We start from the raw sequence: 24,447 nt of genomic DNA, 5'->3' as shown, positions 1-24,447 counted from the left end.
AAAAAACCATCAAATTTGAAATGTAATGCAGGGAATTCTGGGAATGTCAATTTACGGTTATTCACTGTAAATTATACGGTCTTTTTCACTTCCAAAAACGGTATACTACCGTAAAATTAATGTCCAATACATGTATTGTCCAATACAGTTTTTCACCGTATATAGTAGGGGAATTTACCGTTAACCATTTAACAGGTTTTTACTGTAGCATTTTTACTATCTTTTGCGGTTAAATTCACGGTCATTTTTTACAGTGAAATAATTCACTTAAACTTACCATTGTTCTAGGTTTGTGCCAGCTCTGTTTTCTTTCAATGCAGCTATGTACAGGAGGAACTTCACTGATGTCAAGCTGCGAGTGTTGTGCTGTCTGGTACAGTAGTGCAGCATTATTGCGGTCACACAGTTCTGTCCCAGCATCACAGGAACAACATGCTGCGGGACAGTAATACAGGGAGGGAGTCCTTTAACACACTGTGAAGATAATTAAACTATAACAAAAGTCATGTATTAATATTCTATTTAAATATTTGTTCAATATTTTAATGGAAATTTAAATAGAAATATGTTAAATATTAAATATTGTTTAATATTGAAATATTCTATTTGCATATCCATATACTGTAAGGAGTACTATGCCCAAATTCAAAATCTTAATCTCTGTCTTTGTACAGAAACCTCAAAAACGGTTGTATAAAACGAGCATTTAAATCAGACTTAAGCTAATATCTTGCCTTCCTCACTGACATGAAACACAACACCCTCACGCTTATCTCTCATTGTCACCTGATTCCTGTTAGAAATTGAGAAATTATTCAGTTAATATACATAGGCCAAAAATCTTATACGTTGCATAAACAACCACATCAGTCAAAATGAAATGACAGGTATGAACTGTAAGAAACTGGGACTTAGCTAGATTCGCTAGTTGAATATAGCATGAGAAAACTTACCCTCAAAGTGACGATGAAACTCGAAACCTCTCCATCTTGCTGTTAGGAGTGACAGCTGACTGCCTCACAATGCGATTTACATCGTTCACAGTAATCTGGGGAAGTTCTTTTAAAAAGTGAGTGTAAAATATCAGCTTCTCCCGCGGTGTCTCCACAGTTAACACCAATAGCAAAAATGGCTTCTGGTGCTGCACCGAATGTAACTGTGAACAAAGCCCATTAAATCAGAAACTGCTCATGTATGTAGCATCTTTATTTGGATTGTGATTCAAATGCAGTGTTTGCCTCTAATTTTGAATGGCTACAGAGAGTTCGGCCTGTAATAGAGCAAAAAACTTCTTGTTCATATATTCATATTTTAATTCTATCTTATCTCTTGCTTTAAAAAATGAAATAAATATTAACAAATCGGTATTGGAGTCGGCCATGAAAAGTCAAGATTGGTGTAAATTTGAAAGATGTAACAATACCAGCCTTTCTGCAGCTGCTTTCAAACACTTCATATTTATCACTTTCCTTGAAGTGCCAATCAGAGGTGTTTAAGTTAATCAGAATCCACTCATTTTTCACTTGACCCTATTAAAGCAATACTTTATTAAAAAAACATTTGAAGGATACTTGCCAATATTTTAAAAGTTGTTGTTGTTTCCTCAGTATGGAAGTGATCCTGAGATATCTTGTTTTGGAAATATGAGAGGAATGTTGTTTCATAAATGTGGAATATTAATTATTAAATGCATTTATTATTTTATTTTATTATATTTTATAATGTTTTTTATTATTTATTTATTATTAATATATATATATATATATTGGTTTGTTTTGCCAGAATAAAAATTAAACGGAGTCTTGCTTTTCAGTGTGCTAGCGTGAATAATTTTTTATCACAAGTATGCATAACTTACTAAAAATACCACACAGGGTTAATGTTACCAGTCTTGTGGGATTGATCTATAACGCAGTTCTCAACCAGTGAAACTTTCGAGAGGCCTCAAGATGACTTTAAAATAATTTTAAGGCAAAACAAACATTAAAGTAAACTAAAGCAACTACAAATCGAGACATTTTTTATTTCATTATAACCTGTCAGCAACTGAGTTAAAAATATTTGTAAAAATCCTCATGCTTAGTCCTTGTCCAGTAAATTGCAAGCTGGGAAAGTCATAGAGCCTTTGAATATTGTTGTGGACAATGGGGGGCCTTTATCACAACTCTATACGTTTTTGTTTTTGTATTTACACCTCCATTCGCTTATTTGCATTCACTGCTCATGCTAGTAAATTAGCACACAGCATCTGTTCCTGGGGTGTGCAGACACAGTTGAACTATGGGAGTTCAAAGCCAGCTGACACCCTGTCAGAGTGAATGACTAGTGAGGCCTCAGGATCCTTAAATGATCTTGCGCCCTTTGAAAATCTGTCCACATTAGCGGGTTGTCCTCTGAATTGCATGCTAGTGGTTAGGGCCTCAGGTGGTCTTGGGTCTTAGGTCTTAATGATAGGCATAGATGAGGCGTGAGAAAGTGGAATTGATGATACTCTCCGGCGTTAATCATTGCACAATGAAAAGGACAGCAAAAGAGCTGCGGGAAATCTTTCAACATAAAAAGTCGACGTGAATTGCCGTTTGCAAATGATTTTACCTGTTTAATATGATGCATTTCCAAGTGAAACAGGATGTTCAATGAGAAAAAGTATAGCTTTTCTTCACTACATTTTCATAGGCCATCAGACTGTTCAGATTTTGAAATGTTTATTTTCTTATTGAAATGAATCAGGGATGAAGTGTAATACCAATCTGAATATGCTTTGTAATGATTCATTGATATTCCATATGACATTTGTACATCCAAAACAAAATACATTTCAAAAGTTATCACGAAAAATCACTCAAAATCCGCATTGAGCTGTGTGCACTATCATTTGTCTGTTTGTGTGTCTGTAGGTGGTCTCTGAACGGCACATTGATTAATCTCAGCACCGATTCCCGTCGGCGGCAATCTGGAGGAAATTTGGTCATTAGGAGTCTGGACCGTGCCCAGGATGGAGGAATATACCAGTGCACTGCCTTCAACCCACAGGGAGCAATTCTTAGCAGAAGAGCGAGCCTCCAGTTTGCATGTGAGTCATCGATTGTGCGTTAGCATGCTATATTAGCACCTCAGCCGCTCAATGCAGGGTGACAGGTGTTAGAGTGGATGCTGCCAATATTGGACTAGCTTAAAGAAGAGAGAAAAAGAGTTATCAAAACCTTAATGCAACTAATGCAAATATAGCTCCTACAATAATTCATTAAATCATTAATTCAATTATTTATAATTATAGATGAACATAATGCAGCATTTAGTATCAGCCCAAAGCCTTAAAGTTAGATTTTTGGCTCTTCATAGTAAAATGTTTGGGCACCTCTGATATAGACACTGAAACATACATTGTTAAGATATTATATGCCTACAGCATTAACAACTTACAAATGTTTACAAATCTTTTTGAATTCAAAATATTGAGTTATTAATCGGTTGATTTAATTGCATTAAATTCCATAACATGTATTCAACACAAACACACACACACACACATATATATATATATATATAAACTAAAATTATCACTGTACTTTTATCTGCCACTTTTTTTTTTATATTTCTAAAGATTTTTGGCCCTTCACAGTAAAACGTTTGGCCAACTCTGGTATTGACACTAAAAACGCACATTATTAATGTATTGACATGTATATGTATATGAAAGACTTTAGAAACGTACTAATGTTTACAAAGATTCATAAAATATTGAGTTTGTGTTATTAATCGGTTTATTTTATTGCATGTAATTAATGACAATTAAATATTTTCAATTCCATTACATTTATTTAACACATTTAACTAATTTGACTCAAAATAAATATGTACATGTAATACAGTGGCATGCAGTTCTGAAACCGCAAAGGCAAAGTCCTCACAGTTTTTTTTTTATTTTTATTTTTTTAATTATTATTATTAAATGTAAATGCATGTCCCATATTCTTGGTTAAATAAACAATACTTACACTACCAGAATAAAAATCTATTTTCTATTTTTACATTAACAATGTAATTAATAGGCTATTCTATTTATTAAAACCAAGTATAAATCTAATCAGTTTAGTGTTTTTTAAGCATTTTGCATGTATTCCAAAATAATAACTCAAGGCAGTAACAATTTAAACAATATATTTCATTTAAAAATATATATATTTTATTTATAAACTGATGTTCAGCTGTTCTTTGTAATAATAAACTTATTTTTAGATCATCAGTCATCAGAGCTCGGTAAACACTGGTCACAGATGCGGAGATGTACCTTTAATTTCAACAAGCTGATTGATCACTAAAAAAAAAAACACAGATCATGTTTTCAGGCCATTTGAAGTTTGATTTTGACTTGACAAAGTGGTGATATATGTATTGTTTGAGTGGTCCAGACGCTACATATATAACTGTGTGAGTTGTTTACTTACTTTTTTATTACTCTTCCCATTAACTCCGTTATATTGTTCATTCAGACTGATTCGCAAACGGGGAACGCCCACATACAAAAGAGGCGGGATTTATCGCATGAACCAATCACAGTTGATCATAACCAGTCGTATCCAATCATATCACAATTAGGGCTGGATTTTGACACAAATTTCACGATTCGATTCTCATTCACAAGCTTGCGATTCGATTCGATTCAATTCAATATCGATTATTTTGGATATATATATCAGGTACAGTACATGCCAAATTTTCTCAAGGAAAAAAAATCCCTCAACTAATGCTGTAAAATATACATGAGAGTCAGTTGGCACTACATTACTATAATATTGAAGGTTAAAATTGACTGATTTGTTAAAATTACACTTAATGAAGCTTTTAAAATAATAATGTTACAATTACATAATATTTCTACTTCAATTAATTTGTTTGAAATATAAACACAATGGTGGCTGTCATAAAAACGTGATGATTCAAACACAATGGACAGAATTTGAAATCTGAGACTTTGTTTCATATTAAAAGTACCAAAGCACAATGCTTATTGCGATTTATTGGATGGAAAGTACCCTTCAATGTTCCGTCCATTAACTGAAAACAGGCTTGACTAATCGATTCTGGGCATTTAAGAATCGATATTGTTCCGTAAAAATGAGAATCGATTAATATCGAGATATCGATATTTTTTACCCAGCCCTAATCGCAATGGAGGCATTGCTTCCCCCATTCATTCTCAATTACCCCCCACCAAACTCACCGCATGCTTTAGGGGGTCTGTTAAAACTCAATGGGCTCAGGGGAGGCGAGAGAGACGCAGGCCCCCTCTGTAACTTTACCTGCTGGTGTCATTGCTGGACAGTTTTACTTTAGAAAAATTTGTGATTTATACGCTTTTTATGTCATATTTTGTCATTTTTGTGTTGTTTTATTTTTGTACTATGATTTTTTTTTTCATCTAATTTTTTGAGGAGGTACTGCCTCACTTGCCTCCTCGGAGGAAACGCCCCTAATGTAATATTATATTGAAACTAACATTATTGTCACTGTACATTTATCTGCCACTAAGGGATTTTTATGTTTCTAAAGTGCATACATAAATACTTTTACATTTTAGTACTTTTACTGTCCGAATATCTGTATTGTATAAGTCCATATACGTTTCAGCATATATCCAAAAATGTATGTTTAAATGTTATGAGTGTAACGGGGCTGACAAGACGTGAGATGTGCGAGATCCAACAGTCAACAAGGCATAATCCATTAACTGAGCGAGTGATGAACGTGGACCCTCGCGTCTAAGTTTAGACCTAAGAGGTTGATTTATGCCATCGCAGAAAAACTCTATCAATAAACAGTCTGGTAAATCAGAATAGTGAGCGATGGCTAAAAACTCTCGAATATGGTTCTCCAATGATCATGGACCCTGTTTAAGGGCTAATAAAATTCTTGCCGCGTCCATACCTGGCCAATGTCCACTTGAACAGCTCCTGGATCCTTGTGTGGCCGAGCATTCTGTAACGGGGCTGACAAGACGTGAGACGTGCGGATCCATATGCAAGCTTTATTACCAGCAGAGGAGGTCAGAAACACAGGCAGGGTCGAACGGTGGCAAACAGGTATATGGCGGGCAAGACACAAGAATAGTCCTAGGGCTAGCGTAGGTCAACGATTGGCGAACAGGATCACAAGGGCGAGACTAAAGGGATAAATCCAGGAAAAACAGGCACAGATCAAAAACCGAGAAAACAGACAAGGCAAGGCAAGACTAGGCTAGGCTAGGCTAGGAAGCTAAAGAGGGCTCTGTAGAGTAGCTATCACTGCTGGCGATAAGCGCATACAATACTCGGCAGAGAATGGTTGTTTGAGTGAGTGTTATATAGTGAGTGAGTGATATGAAACAGCTGTGTGCAATCAGTGCTGTGTGCAATCAGTGCTGTGTGCAATCAGTGCTGTGTGCAATCAGTGCAATGAATGATGGGATATGTAGTCCGGGATGATATGCAACCGTTTGTGTAGTGCGAGAGTCAATGTAATGGAAAGGGTGACCTCTGATGGCTAGCAGACGGAAGTTCATGGACCGGATTCATGACAATGAGTTTGTTTGGGATCAAACTAATTATACAGACTGTTAGAAATTTCCTGTGCATGCTATGCATGTTCTTCTGCATTATTTTAAAGGTATATCACTGTGTGCAAAAAGTGTGATTTCTATGCTACTGACATTACTGAATGCAGCCACAAAACAAATTATGTTTTCTGGCATCAAATAGCAAACAGCTAATAATCATTAATGAAAATAATCAACAATGGCTTTTTATTTCATTAATTAATCTGTGTGTGTTCATGGACAGCCTCTGCTAGCCACCTCATTTTACAGCAGTGAATAATGCATTTTAATGGATAAAACACATCTGAAAAATAGCAGAGGTCACAGTGTAAGCAGTGCAGGAAAATGCACAATACAAACTGCCCAAAACATGAGGATGCGTCATGTTTAATGTTACATTAAGTGCTTTAAACAAACTCTTTAAGCGTATATTTTAATATGGCTTGCTCTGTCAAGTGCTTTGACAGATGCAAGTGCTGTTTAATGTATTTTCAGACCAGCGAATAGCTTATATGTAGTCTCCCATGTACCTCTACAGTACCCTGCTATAGTTGACTTCAGTTTTCCAAACCCAGAAGTATAAAAAGGGTGTAAAAAATATATTTTTTCTCCAGACTTGCGTTTAGTTGTTGTAATCAGCTAGAAAATGTTACTGATGTTGGTGAGCAGGGGAGGTTCTAGAAGAATCTGTGCTATTATTGGGTGTCATAACAACTACAGACAAGCTTAAGAAAAAGTAAATTCTGTCTTTTCCTCACCCTCAAGTTGTTCAAAACCTGTATGAATTTCTTTCTTCACAAAAGAAGAATGTGGATAACCAAACAGTTTCTGGTCCCGACTGACTTCCATAGAAATTGTATTCATACCACTGTAAAAAAAAATATATATATATATATATATATATATATGTGTGTGTGTGTGTTGTTGTATCAACTTAAAATTTTAAGGCAACGCAAACACTTAATTTTATGTTCAATCAACTTGAAATGTGAAGCTAAGTGACAACTTAGATATTTAATTTGATTAAACTTCAAATTATAAGACATCATGAACACTTACTTAAAATTGAAACAACAACAACAATTTTTCATTTATTTATTGTTTTTAAATTGATGGAAGTCATTGGGGACCAGCAGCTGTTTGGTTACACACATTCTTAAAAATATTATGTTCAACAGGAGAAGGAAACTCATACAGGTTTGGAAAACCTTGAGGGTGAGTAAATGATGAAAGAATTTTCATTTTTGAGTGAACTAACCTTATAATTTGGTGGAAATCTACTCTTTACTAAATAGAGTAAATATACTATAAAAACATACATACATACATTCTTATACATACACAAGAATAGCTTATTTAGGCCCTGTTTACACTAGTGCGTTTTTGTTTTAAAACGGCATTTTAAAATTAAAACGATCCTCATCTACACTTGCGTTTACACTGTGTTTCAGAAACGATCTCCGTCCACACTACACAACCGAAAACGCATGTCACATGACCATTCATGCAGGTACAACAATGAGCATGATGTTATTGTTTACACGGTCGTCAAGGATATGCAGAGCGAATGTGGGCAGCCATGCCATCGTTTTTAAAAGTCTCCGTTTTGGTCCATTCACACTGAAACACAACCCCAGAGTTTATCCAATGATGAACAATTTCTATCCTGATGGGAAGTTGACAGTGACCCCAACCATAGGACATGTATGGTCACCATATCTCAACCCATTTGAACACCTATTTTGAACCGGTTGACCAAAATGGATTTTGGACCAATGTGAGTGACAGCACTCTCCACCAAAAATATGTATATTAGAAGTCTAACACTGACAATAAAGAAATGGCAAGAACATGTTACTATGATCAGAGGAGTGAGTTCTTTTGACTTGTGAATTATAATTGGCATAAATTTTAGTTTTACAGTGTAAAAAATTTATAGTGTAGCCTACATACAATCACTAGATTTGTTTTCTTGTGTGGAATTTAATTATTTATTGGAATAAAACACAGAAATGTTTACATGTTAAGCTGGGATAAAAGAAATCAGCTCTAAGGTATTTTCATTTCATTCTCATGTCTGGCACTGCTGTATCATCTGACTGTTGTGTGTGTGTGTGTGTGTGTGTGTGTGTGTGTGTGTGTGTGTGTGTGTGTGTGTGTGCTTTACAGACTTACATTTAAAAACTCAAACGAGAAGTGCTGTCTCTGTGAGAGAAGGCCAGGGGGTAGTTTTACTTTGTGGTACACCATCATATGCAGGAGGTAAGCTTTTATAGTGTTACTTTTTTGGTTTATAGTCTAGTTTAGCATAAATATGCTGTACACATGTGTGAAATACAGAGCTCTGACTTATCAGTGTACTCCATTGGATTTAATATGTGTTTTGAATGGGAAGAGCGTGCACGCTTTGTCGAAAGAAAAATAATTTTTAGAGACCACAGGATTCAAACACTTGAACACAATAAGGTTTTGCACCTTGTGGCCTCTAAAAATGTGTACAAATTTGAAGGACTTAATGGCTTTCAAGTATGTGAGTTCATTTCATTTGATCTTTGAGTCTACGCACCTATTGTTTGGCTTGACATTTTTTTTAGTTTTTTATAAAGATGCGTTTTATACAGCTTAGGCTTCTAATTACCCTAAGATAATTTTGGATATACCTGGGTCAGATTTCAGTAGTGCTATTGGGAAAGAAAAGTGTTATCGGAGCCCTAATGATTATACCAAAAAGTACAAAGAATTTCTCATTTAAGTTCCCAAGAGTGTTTGGCTAGCCTAGTTTATTTGTTTTGAATTATATATGTTCTGTGCCCCATCTCCTTTCCAGATCTCTCATTTGCATGGGTCTTTAATGAGTACCCTTACTTTGTTCAGCAAGACAATCGTCGCTTTGTCTCTCAGGAGACGGGAAACCTTTACATCGCCAAAGTCGAGCCCTCAGATGTGGGTAACTACACGTGCGTGGTGGTAAACCGCATCACTAAAGGCAAAGTCCTCAGCTCCCCGACCCCTCTGGTACTACGAACTGATGGTAAATATCAACATTTTTTCCTGTGGGCAATTTAGTAGGCAGAAGCTAAATCATAATATCATCACTAAAGGGTTTGATTGACCTGTTGATGCAGTTAAGAATCAGGTTTGTTTGAACTTGCTGTAGGAGGTCCCACCAGCTCCATCTTCCACCACGTACATATACAATTAAATAAAGTGCTTTAATATAGTGTATCATGTAAAATAATAAAATGAAAACTTCATTAACACACAACTCGGCCCACATAATATTAAATATTAAAAACTTCAAGAGCTTAAAGTAAATTGTTAACATGTTCTTATGCAACAAAAAATGACGTGTCTAGTTGGGCTAACAGCAAAGTATATGTGTACATTTTTTTTGGACCTGGGTTCAATTCCCATGGTGGAATAAACAAATATACAGTATGCTGCTGTTTTGTTTTGTCCGTAGCAGGATTTTAAATTTGTTCCATATTAGATTTGAATGAATGATATCCTTCACACACACATAGACACATATAGACAGTTCCAGGGTATAAGGCTGTAGCCTCCCAGCAGGCACTGGACATCAATATAACGTTAGGTTGACATTGGACCCCAATGTCGGACAGACGTTGCATTTTGGTTGAAAATGAAAATTGGGATGACGTCAGTATTTGACGTCAATTTTATGTTGTTTTAACGTCGGCTTAACATTGGATTTTGGTTACTTTACATCGCAACCGAAATTTAACCAAATATCAGCGTCTTATGACGTTGTGTGCCTGCTGGGCTAATGTTTGTGCAATCTATTAACTAGTCTTTAGGTATGAGTGTCATGCCGTGGCTAGGGGAAGACACGCTCCACTTATGTGATTCAGTGAGAAAGCGGTCCAAACAAACGCGAATAGACTTGTTCACAATCATGTTCGGCCAGTTCACCGAAAAGAGAGAACCGATTGGTGTTGGCACTTGGTTCTGATGCAATGTTTATGAAATATATTGAATAATGCAGATGTATAGTTGATATATCTCTGTCTTTGTATTTGGAATTTAAATATAACACTAATTTATTTTGCTTAGAATTTGAAAGCAACACCGAAAACACTTTCTCTGGTGTCGACTTGACAGCATGTTAACCATGCAAACACTTCTACGTAACTAATTTAAAGTGTAAATTAGTTTTAGACAGTGTTTTTTTAGAAGTCAGAGCTTCGTAGACAACCCTGCTTACTCTCCAAGAGATTCTTTCACAGTCCTAAATATACTTTGCCTTATATAAAGTAAACATAAACAATGGCTGAATAAAATATTTACCAACACTGTAAAAACTGCAGCAAACACCACACCTCTCTACGTTGTGTCAGACTCCAGATGATGGTATGAATTATTTGCTGCCTTTGTTTTAGCTGCCTGTTCTCAGAAAAAAAAAAAAAAAAAAAAGCTGTTCACCTACTAACACTATTTCATATGTATTTTCTACTATTTTAGATCAGTGAATGAATTATGAATGGAAAAATAACACTTTTTTTTCTTTATAGGCGTAATGGGTGAATATGAGCCGAAAATAGAGGTTCATTTCTCTGACATGGTTCCAGCCGCAAAGGGATCTGTTGTGACACTGGAGTGTTTTGCTTTGGGGAAGTAGGTGTGACTCCTCACCCTTTTGTAGTTACTGATGCCGATTCCTTCCTTTACGGCTATCCTGACTTTTAATGGTACTCTGTCACTGAGTTTAATGCGTTTTACAACTTGGCCCTTTTCCACCTCTTCTCGCCACCATTTAAACATGCTTGTCAAAATCTGTATAACAGTCTATTTTTTGCCTTGAGGCAATTTTTCTGTCTCAATTGATCCCATTAGTGGATGAGCCATATACGTATGCCTTGCAAAAATAAATGAGATGGTGTCTTATGAGGAAATGTAAGTCATTTAGTATGTTAGAGCTGAGATATGAGGAGGAACGACAGTAATCTACAGTATAATGATATTATACAAAATTTCCATTCTTTATCTTCATCTTTTATGTTTCTCTCTCTCTCACTCTGTGTTCTTTCCTTCTTTTTTCTCTCTGTGTAGCTTTTCATTTTTCTCTTTTGCTTTTGCAAGATTACTCACCATAGTTTTTCATACATTCAGCCCAGTTCCAGAGATAACGTGGAGGAGAGCGAATGGAGTGCCGTTTCCCAGCAAGGTGAAGATGAAGAACTCAAATGTAGTTCTGGAGATTCCCAGTTTCCAGCAGGAGGACGCCGGAGGCTATGAATGTGTAGCAGAGAACAAGATGGGAAAGAACATGGTGCAAGGACGACTGTCTTTCCATGGTATGATTATTTCACTCATAGTAATTTTATGTTTAGTAGTGCACATGATTCATTTTTGCCATAAAAAAATGACAAGGATTTTTCAAAATTTCACAGCAATTTCTTGTAATAAAATACAATACCATTCCATTGTTGTATAATCACGTAAATGGTTTAATCTTCCTTTGACATTGTACAAATATTACCGTAAAAATTGCTGTGAAAGTATGGCAATGAGTTGCTAAGAACATACTGTAAATAAACTGGAAAAATGTTACATTGTGTCCACTGTGTTATTGTACTACAGTAGATACACATGGTATGATTGTTTTATCCATTATATAATTTTATTCTGTGCACAGTTGTGTAATTATTTCAACATTGGCTGGATATTAGTAGGATTTGCAAAAGCTGGTCGTCTTTGCCATATCGTTTTGTCTGTCATTGAAATTAATGTTTGCTAATAATTTAAAACGTACTTAATGGATATTATTGTTGTCATAACCATTAGAATTCTTGCCAGCGTTTACCAAGAGGAACCCTGCCAGTTCGGTCATTTCACAATCGCAGTGAATTGCTTTCTGATTACGTTCTGCCCTGTCTGACTTTCTTATAGTTTCTATAACCGCATAGTAAAGACCAATATACGGATTTGGCAGCGTGATGTTGCAGTGTGCCAAGACTCAGCAATGCTAAATGCTAATTTGAGACACTTTCGTTGATCCAGAAAGGTTACAGTTTTATAGAGCCAAAACATAGATTGACAAATAGCATTTTTTTGCAGACAGATAGATAGACAGAGAGACAGACAGACAGATAGATAGATAGATAGATAGATAGATAGATAGATAGATAGATAGGTATATTTATGTATTAGATCTCTGATATTTTCTTCACTTTAAATACACATGCCTGAAGAATTTCACCTCTGGTGTATTATTCATAATCATCATATTGTAGTTAATAATGCTACTCATTATTAACACTTCAGACGCTGCAATTAGGTCAGCTCTTATTATCTTGGCCATTTTACTCTCCAATTGTATTCATTATTTTACCTTAGTTTTATAAGATAAAGCTTCTGTTCCAAATCTTACACCAAAGTCTGGCCCAAAGGGATATCGGTTAAATGTGCACAAATTACAGGTCTATCTGGAAGTTAAGCACTTTTGAGCCCATTTTTGGAGGCGAGACATGACTCAAAGGATTATTAGGCACTAGAAGTCAGCATGTGAGAATCATTAGCTCCTTGGGTCTGTCATTTTCCATTGACACAATATCAAGAAGAACATGCCTCAACCTAATGATGTGGCGATCACCAGCTACACACAGAATTACTGGCCATAGTGTGCTGAAAAATGATTGAATATCAAGATAAAAATAGCAAATGTTTCCTAAGATAATTGATAGCTGAACAGCTACTGAATATCTCGTAGGTATGGCAACCTTTCACATGTGGTGTTATTGATTCAAATAAATGGAAATATATACAAAAAAGAAAAACACTTGCAAGGAACCCATTAGTGAAATACAATATAAACAAAACTGAAGTGCAAATCAGCACAGCGCTTTTGCATTGGACAGCTGGGATTTCAAAGGTTTTCTTTCCACTCACATCTCTGTACACACCACTTCTAAGTTCCCAGATGAAATGCTGTTATTGTGAATGTGAGTTCGCTCGTTCCCAAGGTTATTGAGAAGGTTAGAGGGGCAGGTGCAACTCTGACCTTCTTCTGAAAAGACCCGGCCTCCACAAACGATACAAAAACATGAAAGCTTTTCTTCCCAGTGCTGTCAGAGAGCAAGCGTCCTTGTATAATGCAGTATGCCAAACTCTTTGAAAAAGGCCAAAGCATAGAAAAGAAGAACTGATAACAGTTGCGAGGTTGGTCAGCTTATGCATTTCATAGATGTTTGGGTTTAATTAATTCTTGGAAAACAGGAGCTAATCAGTTTTTTTTTTTTTTTGATGAGTCAATCAGTACGTGACTCCGATCGATCAGGTTAGTGCTTAGTTGCCACAAAACCTGCAAGCACCGTTAGTGTGAATGGTGATTGGTGATTCATCTATAGCCATGCTTACACGGATCTTGTGTGATTGGTGGGAATCAACAACGCAGAACATGAGGAGAGTGTCACATTATAGAACCGTGTTTGACTGTTCAATCATTAATCTAGACAGAATCAGGGACATGAATGGAAATCTGCCGCCTTTTCAATCAGGAAGACGGATAGATCAAGTACTTATTGACATGTTGTGCTTCCAGTTAATTGGATAAAAGAGTGCCCATGTTTCAGCAAAGCCAAACCCTAAAATCATTGTGCATGTTACATGTTAGCATGTTACTAGATCAAAAGAGCACAAGCCCAAGTCTCTATGATTTTCTAGTCCCCTATATATGGCTCAGTTCCCTCACTGAAAGTCTTTATTGTAAGAAAATGATTGATTTATAAATAAAATAAGAAAAAGAAATAACTAAGCAATAATCAATTTTAAAAATGCTTGCCTTAACAATTCCGTTTTCATTAAGATTGGCAGATGTGGTACTATATTTATGCATTTAACAGATGCTTTTATCCAAAGCTAAAGTAACAAAGCAATTTGTCAAAGAGACAAAAATAATTGTAATTCACAATGCTGTGTTTTTTAGACAACTAGGAGGCAAGCTGGAAAAGAGGAGAAATGCAGAGAAGAGTTTTCATTTAGAAAAAAAAAAGTTATTTTAAAGTTAGACAAAGTAGCCTGAGAATAGCTTTGTGTGTTTCTTAATAATATAGTGTTTTCTTCAGACATTAACTAGCATGTAGAATTTAAAAATATTTTGTGTCAACCTATCAATCAAGATTGTAATATTTATACACTACAATTTAAAGGATTGCTATCAGTAAGAGTTTTTTATTTTTATTTTATTCAGCAAGGACACTTTAAACCGATGAAAGTTATTATTTCTAATAATAATATTATATTATATATTTCTAATGCTGTTCTATTAAACTTTTTATTCATCAAAGAATCTTGGGAAAAAAACATTATTACAGTTTCCACAAAAATATTAAGCAGCACAACTGTTTTCAACATTGATAATAATAAGAAATGTTTCTTGAGCAGCAAATCCGCATATTTCATATTTCAGCATATACAGTGGGTACGGAAAGTATTCAGACCCCCTTAATACTGAGCATTTTTCAGTTTTTCTTTTTTAATAAATCTGCAAAGATGTCAACAATTCTGTGTTTTTCTGTCAATATGGGGTGCTGTGTGTACATTAATGAGGAAAAAAAATTAACTTAAATGATTTTAGCAAATGGCTGCAATATAACAAAGAGTGAAAAATTTAAGGGGGTCTGAATACTTTCCGTACCCACTGTATATGATTTCAGAAGTATCATATGACACTGAAGACTGGAGTAATGATGCTGAAAATGTATTTATTAAAATTACAGTTTAAATATATTCAAATAGAAAACACTTTTTTAAAATTGTAATAATATTTCACAATATTACTGTATTTATGATCAAATAGATGCAGCCTTGGTGAGCATAAAACATGAAAAATACTGAGCTAAGAAACTGTGGCTGCTCTGTTGACAACATGACCATGACTGAGAGAAAAATCTTCAAGTAGACAGTGACAAAGACCATAGAAAGATCTCGACAAAGACCAGAGAAATGTCTTTGTCATTCAAAAACAAAAATAATGTATAAAAAATGACTGATAAATTAATTCATAAAAACAATTGACTTTTGTCTCTTCAGCAAAGCCTCAGTGGGTTCAGACGATGCGAGACAACGCTTTGTCAATTGAAGAGAGATTGTTTTGGGAGTGTAAGGCCAATGGGAAGCCCAAACCTTCATACAGCTGGCTGAAGAATGGAGAACTACTGGCAGCTGAGGTAAAATTCAAGCAGTGCACAGAGTAATGGTGTAGTGGTAAAAAATCTGGGATGGCAGTGCAAAGATCCTTGGGTCAAACCTCAGCAGGGGAGCTCTGTTAAATGTACATAACAAAGTTGTATTGATTATATAAAGCCTCAGTCTTAGTCGTCGTTGTTTGAGTTGAATGCACAGCTATTTTAAAATTCTCTTCATTGCTGTTGCTCTGTTTCACAGGACAGGATCCAGATAGAGAATGGAGCCCTGACAATCAGCTCCGTAAACCTCTCAGATGCTGGCATGTATCAGTGTGTCGCCGAGAACAAACACGGAATCATTTATTTCGGTGCTGAATTGGTGGTTTTAGGTAAGAGAATCACTTCTTTCTCATTTCCAATCATCTTGTGCCTTTGTTCACTAAGCAGCACCATCCCAGCAAACACAAAACATTTCTACAACATTTCATTACATTGCTTTTTGGTTGCAATTCTGCATTGGCAGTATAACATTTAAAATCTTTCTATAAACTAATGTATATAAACTAAAATATTTTATAAATATGGAAATATTTTATTTTATTTTATTTTTTCATACTATTGTTTCAATAATGAAAGAGACTGTTTGAATGACTGTATAAGCATTACGTTACATTTATTATACATTATACATTTCTCATTTAAAAAAATGTAAATAGCATCATGATAACATGTAGGTGTTGGTTACCTATTTAAAACTAGAGTAGATATAGTGAATTAAGACTGGCAGATGTGATGCTATATGAATATTGTTATTTTAATGTAGTTAAAGCAGTTGGAGAAATATTAAAAAATATTAAAATTTGGAAAAATATTTAAATAACAAAATGTGTATTTTTTATTTTATTTTATTTTATTTTAAACTCCGTAAAATAAATTGTGATTTTTTTTTTTATACTATTGTTTATCGTACTGTATTGTACTATTGTTACTGAGACTGCTTGAATAGCTGTATAAAAGCCACACATTTTTAATTTGCTGAAAAATAAATGTAAACACTTCTGAAGCAACGCTTAATTTGCTTTTAACAAATAACATTGAGAACTGTTATAATAGCATTTAGGTGTCAGGTTACCTATTTAAGACTAGAGTAAGTTGAGTAAACTAAGACTAGAGCACCTTTTTACTTAAAAAAAAATATTTACAGTGTGCTTGAGGGTTGTTTTCTTCTTCTTCTTCCTTTTGCAAAAAAAAAAAAGGGTTCAAACTGCAGTATGGCTGATTATGAATATCAGAACACAGCTCTCATCCACTGGTGTGCACTGAAGTTTTTACAGGCAAATAAACTCTTGAAATGGGTTCACAGCACACACCAAGCTGCCCTCTTTTCAATATTTCCCATCAGAACATTTAGAGTGGGCTGGCATGGCACTGTGACTTTCAGTAATGTTAATCCACTATTGATTGGCTGGTGGGAGATGAGGAACTGTGGCCGCTCTGTTGACAACATGACAGAGCCACAACTGAAGGGTTCACTGGGTGGAAAAACCATTGAGTAGACAGTGACAAACACCAGAGAAAGATCTTTGTCATCGGCTCATACAGAGATGGAGAGAGAGAGAGAGAGAGAGAGATGGTGGAAAGTGGGTAGAGGTCATTAAGGACACCTCTGCTTTCTGACTGCAGCCAATTCCTTCTCTGGTCTTCTCTAATGATATTTGTTTAGGAGCCAGCAACCCTCCACGGGCTAATTAGGTAATAGAGATGCTATTTAACAATGCTTTAGGCCACAGCGTGTTCGCTATGACAGTGCATAAGCAGCTTTCCCATTCACAGCATTGATAAACGCTGCTTCTCGGCAGAGGAGATACATTAGACCCAATTAGTGCTAGTCTTTTAGCGTTGCGTCATCGCTATCGGAAAATGTCTTTCATATAATGGCTACTTTAAAAACTGGACAACTGACTGTGTAATATCAGCATGGATTGATGTTATCCCTTATTATATCCCTGTTATTAACAGGTTTAGGGTTTTATACCATAGTCATACATTTTTAAAGGGATAGTTCACTCAAAAAATTAAGTTCTGTTTTTATTTTTTAATGTTCAGGTTGTTGTACACTTGTATGTTGTTTATATAAGAATATAAGAGATAAGAAAGAAAAAAAAACTTTATTAAAAAAAGAAAATATTAATTTTAAAAGTTTAGTGTCAGAAACTGAGTGACAGAAAAGATTGTTTTATGTTTTTGAAAGAAGTCCCTTATGCTTACCAAGGCTGCATATATTTGAACAAACCAGTGTTATTTTAGTATCATTGAGATACTATTATATTTTTGTTCATATTTTCAATTTGATTTGATTTTTATATTTTCTGTTTTCATGTTAATTTTAGTTAAAGTTTTTTTTGTAATTTTGTTGTATTTGTCATTTTTATTAGTTTTTGTTGTTTTTAAATATGTCTATATAGATTATTAGAAAGTGACGTGACATGTGGCCAAGTATGGTGACCCATACTCGGAATTAGTGCTCTGCATTTATCCCATCCAAAGTGCACTCACACAGTAGTGAACACACACCGTGAACACACACCCGGAGCAGTGGGCAGCCATTTATGCTGCGGCGCCCGGGGAGCAGTTGGGGGTTCGGTGCCTTGCTCAAGGGCACCTCAGTCGTGGTATTGAAGGTGGGAGAGATCGCTGTACATTCCCTCCCCCCACCTACAATCCCTGCCGGTACGAGACTCGAACCCGCAACCTTTGGGTTACGAGTCCGACTCTCTAACCATTAGGCCACAACTTCCCCACCCACAACTTCCCCACAGATTATTATAGATTATTAATTTTATTTCCGTTTTAGTTTGTTATTTTAGAATATTAAGGTAAATTAAATGAAAAAGAGATATTTTGCCTTGGAAACTAGCTGAAATATTTCAGGGTATAATTTTATTTCAGTTAATTTTTTATTTCATTTCAAGTAACGAAAATGTTTTTTTTTTTTTATGGTTTTAGTTTTAGATAACTACAATAACCCTGGATCAGACATGCAGTAAATATAGTAACATTTTTAATTTTTTAATATATTTTACAATTAAATTTTTTTGTCATAGTGATAGATAGATAGATAATTCCACTTCATAAAGACACACTAATTCAAAACTAAGTTTATGATTTATCCTAAAAGAGATAAAATGATGGAAAATATTGTATCCCAAAAGTACGATTTTTGCCCCCTTTTTTTTTTTTTTTTTTTGTATGGTCCTAATAAAGACCTGCTAACATTGTGGTAGTCGACTGCATCCTTCACAACCTAGTGCTCAAAACCACCCACATAATGGGGAACTGCACCACGCAAATTGCATTCATCACTAATTTTCTTACCTGATTTGCATAATTCCTTTAGTGAAGCGCTAAAACAACAGAGAGCGTGCAAGTGAAGTCCCTCCAGAATTTGCCTTGAACTGTTCCTTTAAGAGAAAATGCTAAAGTGGTCCTACATCAGCAGTGCACACAAACACACACACACAATGCTGCTTTCGGCCCTGCTGTCCGTTTACAGTAATGCGCGCAGGGCATCCGTGCCTGAGGCGGTAGTTTGACTCTCTTGGCCATGTGTTTTTCCACAGCCTCGCCCCCAGACTTTTCCAGAAGCCCTCTCAGAGCTCTGCTTAAAGCCAAGATGGGCAGCACAGTCACCATGGAGTGCAGGCCCCAGGCCTTTCCCACAGCCATCAGCATGTGGAGGAAAGGCATCGAACCGGTGCAGAGCACAGACAGGTACGGATACAATCGTTTTTTCTCTCTTTTCTTTGTATTCTTGTCCTTAATTCCTCTTATTCCTTCTTTCTGACCATTCTGATCTTTCGTTCAAGGCTTCACCCCCAGCAGCCCTACTATGTTCACACTATCTGTGCACAGCCTGCAGCTGAACAGTTATCAAAAGGAAGCTGCATTGCCAATTGTGGTAGCTCACTGACCATAACACTCATGAATTATGAAGCAGGCCATTAGGCCGGGCCAGCAGGAGGTCGCTCGGCATTTTGGGTTGAGTCTGTCAAGTATGAAATGATTCCTGGTAGGAGGCCACTTGAGGAAGCACAGCGGATCGCAAGCTTGGCTTTTTTTATAATGAAGTTGGATTAAATAGTATGGGGAGAATCCTGTCAAGGGTGCAGAACTACTGTGGGAAAACAATAGATTTGCATTAAGCCACAGTTGTTTGTTTTGAGAGCATTCGGTGAGACGGCCCAAGTCCAATTTAACTGTAAGCGCACTGCCGGGGAATTGTGCATTACAACATTAACATTCCAATGCTGGGTTACCAGCATTTGCTGTCTGCTACTCTGGATGATATATTGTGAATAGCTGGTGATATATAAGGAGGCACGGGGGCAATTATATATATTTTTTTTTCCATAAATCAAACACTGCTGTACATCTATATGCCATCACAAATATTACCATTACATTTTTACATTAAGAAAGCCTTGAGAATAATTTTGAATTCAATACAAGATACAAGCATTTACCATTACAGGGATGGTTGTAATACTAGAAAGATGCTAGAAAACTAGAGAAACATATTATCATAATATTTTATAAAAAATAATATAATTGCTTTAGAATATTAACGTTACTAAGTAGTTTTGGATGTATATAATTATATTTCCTTTAGATCTCAAGAATAATATACACTACTGTTCAAAATTTTGGGGTCAGTAAGATTTTTTTTTAAAGAAATTAATCATTTTCTTGAGCAAGGATGCAATAAATTGATCAAAAAAGTGGCAGTAAAGTCTTTTACATTGTTGCGTAAGACATTCTCCTTCAAATAAATGCTGTTCTTTTGAACTTTCTTTGAAGAAAAAAAAAGGGAAAAAAAGAAAACATCAGTTTTTCACAAAAATACAACCATTTTCAACATTGATAATATTAAGAAATGTTTCTTGAGGATTAAATCATATTAGAATGATTTTTGAAGGGCCATGTGAAAACACTTAAATTGTAGTAATATTTCACAATATTAATTTACTGTATTTTTGATCAAATAAATGCAGCCTTAAGCATAAGACACACTTTCAAAAACATTTAAAAAATCTTACCGACCCCAAACTTTTGAATGATAGTGAATATCTACTAAATGTCAAATTGGAACCTACAAATAATTATATAAAATAAGTCACAACCCTGTCTATTAAAATATATTGATCAGCTGATAAGCCAAAAACTTTTTTCTTAATCCAGTCATGTAATTTTTTAATTACTAGTGTAACTACATATTGCAGAAATAAGGTTTGTATTTCTTAAGAGCATGTATATTAAGAGTACGTTACTGAAGTAATGGCAATGAAGGTTTGGAAGGAAGTCTAATTCAAATGATGGGGCGGTAGATTGAGCGATGCAGCCTGCTGTTATAGCTCGCCGGCTTTACATTTGAATGAATGCGTTTCGTGTGAACGCACACTCTTCAGCTTCATTGGCTTTCAGGTAGCTGCATGCACTGAGCCACGGAGAGTGTCCAATGTACCGAGATTTATGTGCCATTCTAAAGAAACACATTATGTTCTTCTTACTACATTTCTACTGTGCCCACAAGATAAAACTCATTTGTACTCGGAATCTAGCTCCATTATGAGTTAACCAAGGTTAAATGTGATTTGAGAGGATTGTGCTTCTCTCCTTCAGGATAACTTTACACCCTGATGGAACACTTAGAATTACAAATGTGACCAAGATGGACGGGGGAAACTACGCTTGCTTGGCTAGAAACCAGTTTGGTGCGGCCAGCACTACAGGAAGACTGCTGGTCACAGGTATGGATTACTGTAACAGTATTACGGTCTGGGCTTCCTCTTTGCTTTTTCTGCAGATAGAAGTTATTTTAGATTGTCGTTCAACTGTGGGAATGTTATGTGGGAAGTGGGGATTTCTCTCCAAACTCTGGGGCTTTACAGTTTCAGGCAATTTGGTTCTTGATACAGCTGCACAATTAATCAAAATCATGACAGTTTCTTAAAGAGATCGTTAATCCAAAAATAAAAAGTCTGTCATTTACTCTCCCTCATGGCATTGCAAACATTTCTTTCTTTTGTGTAACTCAAACAAAGATATTTTGATTAATGTCTCAACTGTTTTTGTCCATACAATGGAAGCCAATGGGGTCCAACAGTTTCAAGCTCCAAAAAGGACATAAAGGTAGCATATATGATGAACAGAGCAAAATGTAAGTGGTTATTTACTTCAAAAGACAATCCAAATTACATATGGAAAGGCATGAATTACATCAAACCTCACTGCTTTTTGTGTCAGACATTTCTGTTATGACATGTTCAGTCACGTGACATGCAAGAACCAATGAGGTTTTATGTTATTAATGTGACATAGGGTTAATATAGTTATCTAAAAGCAAAACAATAAAAAACGTGTTACTTGAAATAAAATAAAAGAAATAAACTTATGTCAAAATAAACTTAAATCGTATTTCCTTCAGCTAGTTTCTAAAGCAACATTTCTCATTTTCATTTACTTTAACTTGATGTACTAAAATAAAAAAACTATATAGATATATAAAACAATAATAATGACAAATAATAATAAAAAAAAACACAACGAAATACTAAAACATAAACTACAACTAAAAGAAAAACAGAAAATACCAAAATAAAAACTAATTCAAAACTAATTAATAACACTGATGTGACGTATTATTTGACATATGTGACCCTGGAGCACAAAACCAGTCATAAGTAGCACAGGTATATTTGTAGCAATAGCCAAAAATACATTGTATGGGTCAAAATGATGGATTTTTCTTTTATGCCAAAAATCATTAGGATATTAAGTAAAGATCATGTTCCATGAAGATATTTTGTAATTTCCTACCATAAATATATCAAAACTTAATTTTTGATTAGTAATATGCATTGCTAAGGACTTCATTTGGACAACTTTAAAGGCGATTTTCTCAATATTTAGATTTTTTTGCACCCTCAGATTCCAGATTTTCAAATAGTTGTATCTCGGCCAAATATTGTCCTATCCTAACAAACAAACATACATCAATGGAAAACTTGTTTATTCAGCTTTCATATGATGTATAATCTATGATAATAATGATGATAATGATAATAATATGATCTAGGCTTGATTGTGTTTATGGGGTGCAGTCTAACATGTGTTAATTCTTAGTTTAAAAAAAAAAACGCATTATTTTTCACATAATTTACCTTTATTCCACACTGCTCTGTCCCTTCTCTGAGAAACGGGCTGATCTTTTCCTGTTTTTAAGAAGCCCCGCCCACGGACCTGGGAAGAAGCTCGTTGTAGTCCCTACGAGCCGTTTTTGTAGGCATTAAACTGCCAGAATTTTAAAAGACGATATCTCCGTTTGCATTTAACTTTCAGCTTCGTAACTTTGCAGATATTGTTTATGCTCAAAGAGCAATATTACACACTAACTAACATTAAAAATGTGAAATCGCAATCAACCACCCCTTTAAGACTGGTTTTGTGGTCCAGGGTCACATATTTGATTTAGACTCTGTATGCATGAATTGATCTTTAATTTATTTTATCACTTCAGAAAACTTACATTAAACCTTACATTGTATGGATTACTTTTATGCTATATGAATGATGAATGAACTATATAAATGCATCATTCATTCATTAATTTATGCTATATGTCCTTTTTGGAGCTTGAAACTATTGGACCCCACTGACTTTTATTTGTATAAACAAAAACAGCCGAAACGTTCTTCAAATATCTTTGTGTTTGACAAAATAAAGAAAATCATACACGTTTGGGACAACACAAGGTTAAAATGAGAATAAGTTTTTTTTTTTTTTTTTTGAGTGTAATATCCTATCCTATCCTGACCTGCCAGTTACCCCAGAACAACATTTACATTTATGCATTTAGCAGGCGCATTTATCCAAAGCGACTTACAATAGAGGAACAAAAGCAACAAATAGATTAATCCAGAAGAGTATATACAAAGGTGTTCTGCCAATTAGAGGATTTCTGTTTCATGAAGTTAATATTGTTTTAATAATGCATTCTGAAAGTAAAGTTGTTTGATTGCTTTCTGGGGCTTACATGCTCCTCTAGTGTAATGCAATGGGTTGAGCGGTTCAGCTCTCCAACTGGCAGGTTTTTTTTTGTTTTTTGTCTCAGCTCAACTCAACAGGGATGGGATACAGAGGCTTTTTGTGTGTTGTTGTAATTACCCATTTTCACGCTCCGCTTATGGCATTGCAATTACCCTGGATTACACTAATGGAGTGTGTGAGGGTGTAGGTTATAGGTTGCGCGTGCACAATTTAGAGAGAAAAATATAGAATGCTGCATTTGCACTCTGGGTTTTGCTGAGATTACTGTCTTTTACAGAAGATTCCATGCCAACAGATTTGAATATGAATCTGAATGGAAGTAACTTCCGCATTAAGCGACTGGGCACTTATAAAAACATTGATGTCATTAAAGGTGTCATGTCAATTGAATAGAAAATGAATTTTCCTTGATCATTTGAAATTCATGAAGTTCATTACACTATATTTTTTTTATTATTAATTTTCAGAACTGAAAAAAAAATTATTGTAACTAATTATTAAACTAAAACAAAAACAAAAAAGTTTCAGAAAGCGCCTGGACATCCCGCACCACCACCGAAGTGGGTTTTCGTTAGAGGAATAGACGGCGCGGACGGGATAGCAACGGCTGCGGGCTGTAGT

The 24,447-nt window shown here is 35.2% G+C and overlaps 1 protein-coding gene across 1 annotated transcript in view; it reads left to right on the top strand.

The window, feature by feature from the left end:
• The window catches only part of LOC107705655 (contactin-3-like), a 96,208-nt gene that overhangs the window by 45,292 nt on the left and 26,469 nt on the right, over window positions 1–24,447 (top strand). Inside the window, exons 4-12 of the mRNA XM_016509047.1 lie at window positions 2,898–3,073; window positions 8,744–8,836; window positions 9,402–9,605; window positions 11,107–11,209; window positions 11,705–11,889; window positions 15,626–15,762; window positions 15,980–16,109; window positions 19,341–19,491; window positions 21,400–21,527. Of these exons, the coding sequence (XP_016364533.1) occupies window positions 2,898–3,073; window positions 8,744–8,836; window positions 9,402–9,605; window positions 11,107–11,209; window positions 11,705–11,889; window positions 15,626–15,762; window positions 15,980–16,109; window positions 19,341–19,491; window positions 21,400–21,527 (1,307 nt within the window). The remainder of the gene's footprint in view (window positions 1–2,897; window positions 3,074–8,743; window positions 8,837–9,401; window positions 9,606–11,106; window positions 11,210–11,704; window positions 11,890–15,625; window positions 15,763–15,979; window positions 16,110–19,340; window positions 19,492–21,399; window positions 21,528–24,447) is intronic.

Source organism: Sinocyclocheilus rhinocerous, unplaced genomic scaffold (genome assembly GCF_001515625.1).
Source record: "Sinocyclocheilus rhinocerous isolate Xijiao unplaced genomic scaffold, SAMN03320098_v1.1 scaffold263, whole genome shotgun sequence".
In the NCBI taxonomy this organism is placed as follows: Eukaryota; Metazoa; Chordata; class Actinopteri; order Cypriniformes; family Cyprinidae; genus Sinocyclocheilus; species Sinocyclocheilus rhinocerous.
The sequence above is the reverse complement of the archived record's forward strand: the minus strand, read 5'-3'. Positions and strand labels throughout refer to the sequence as shown.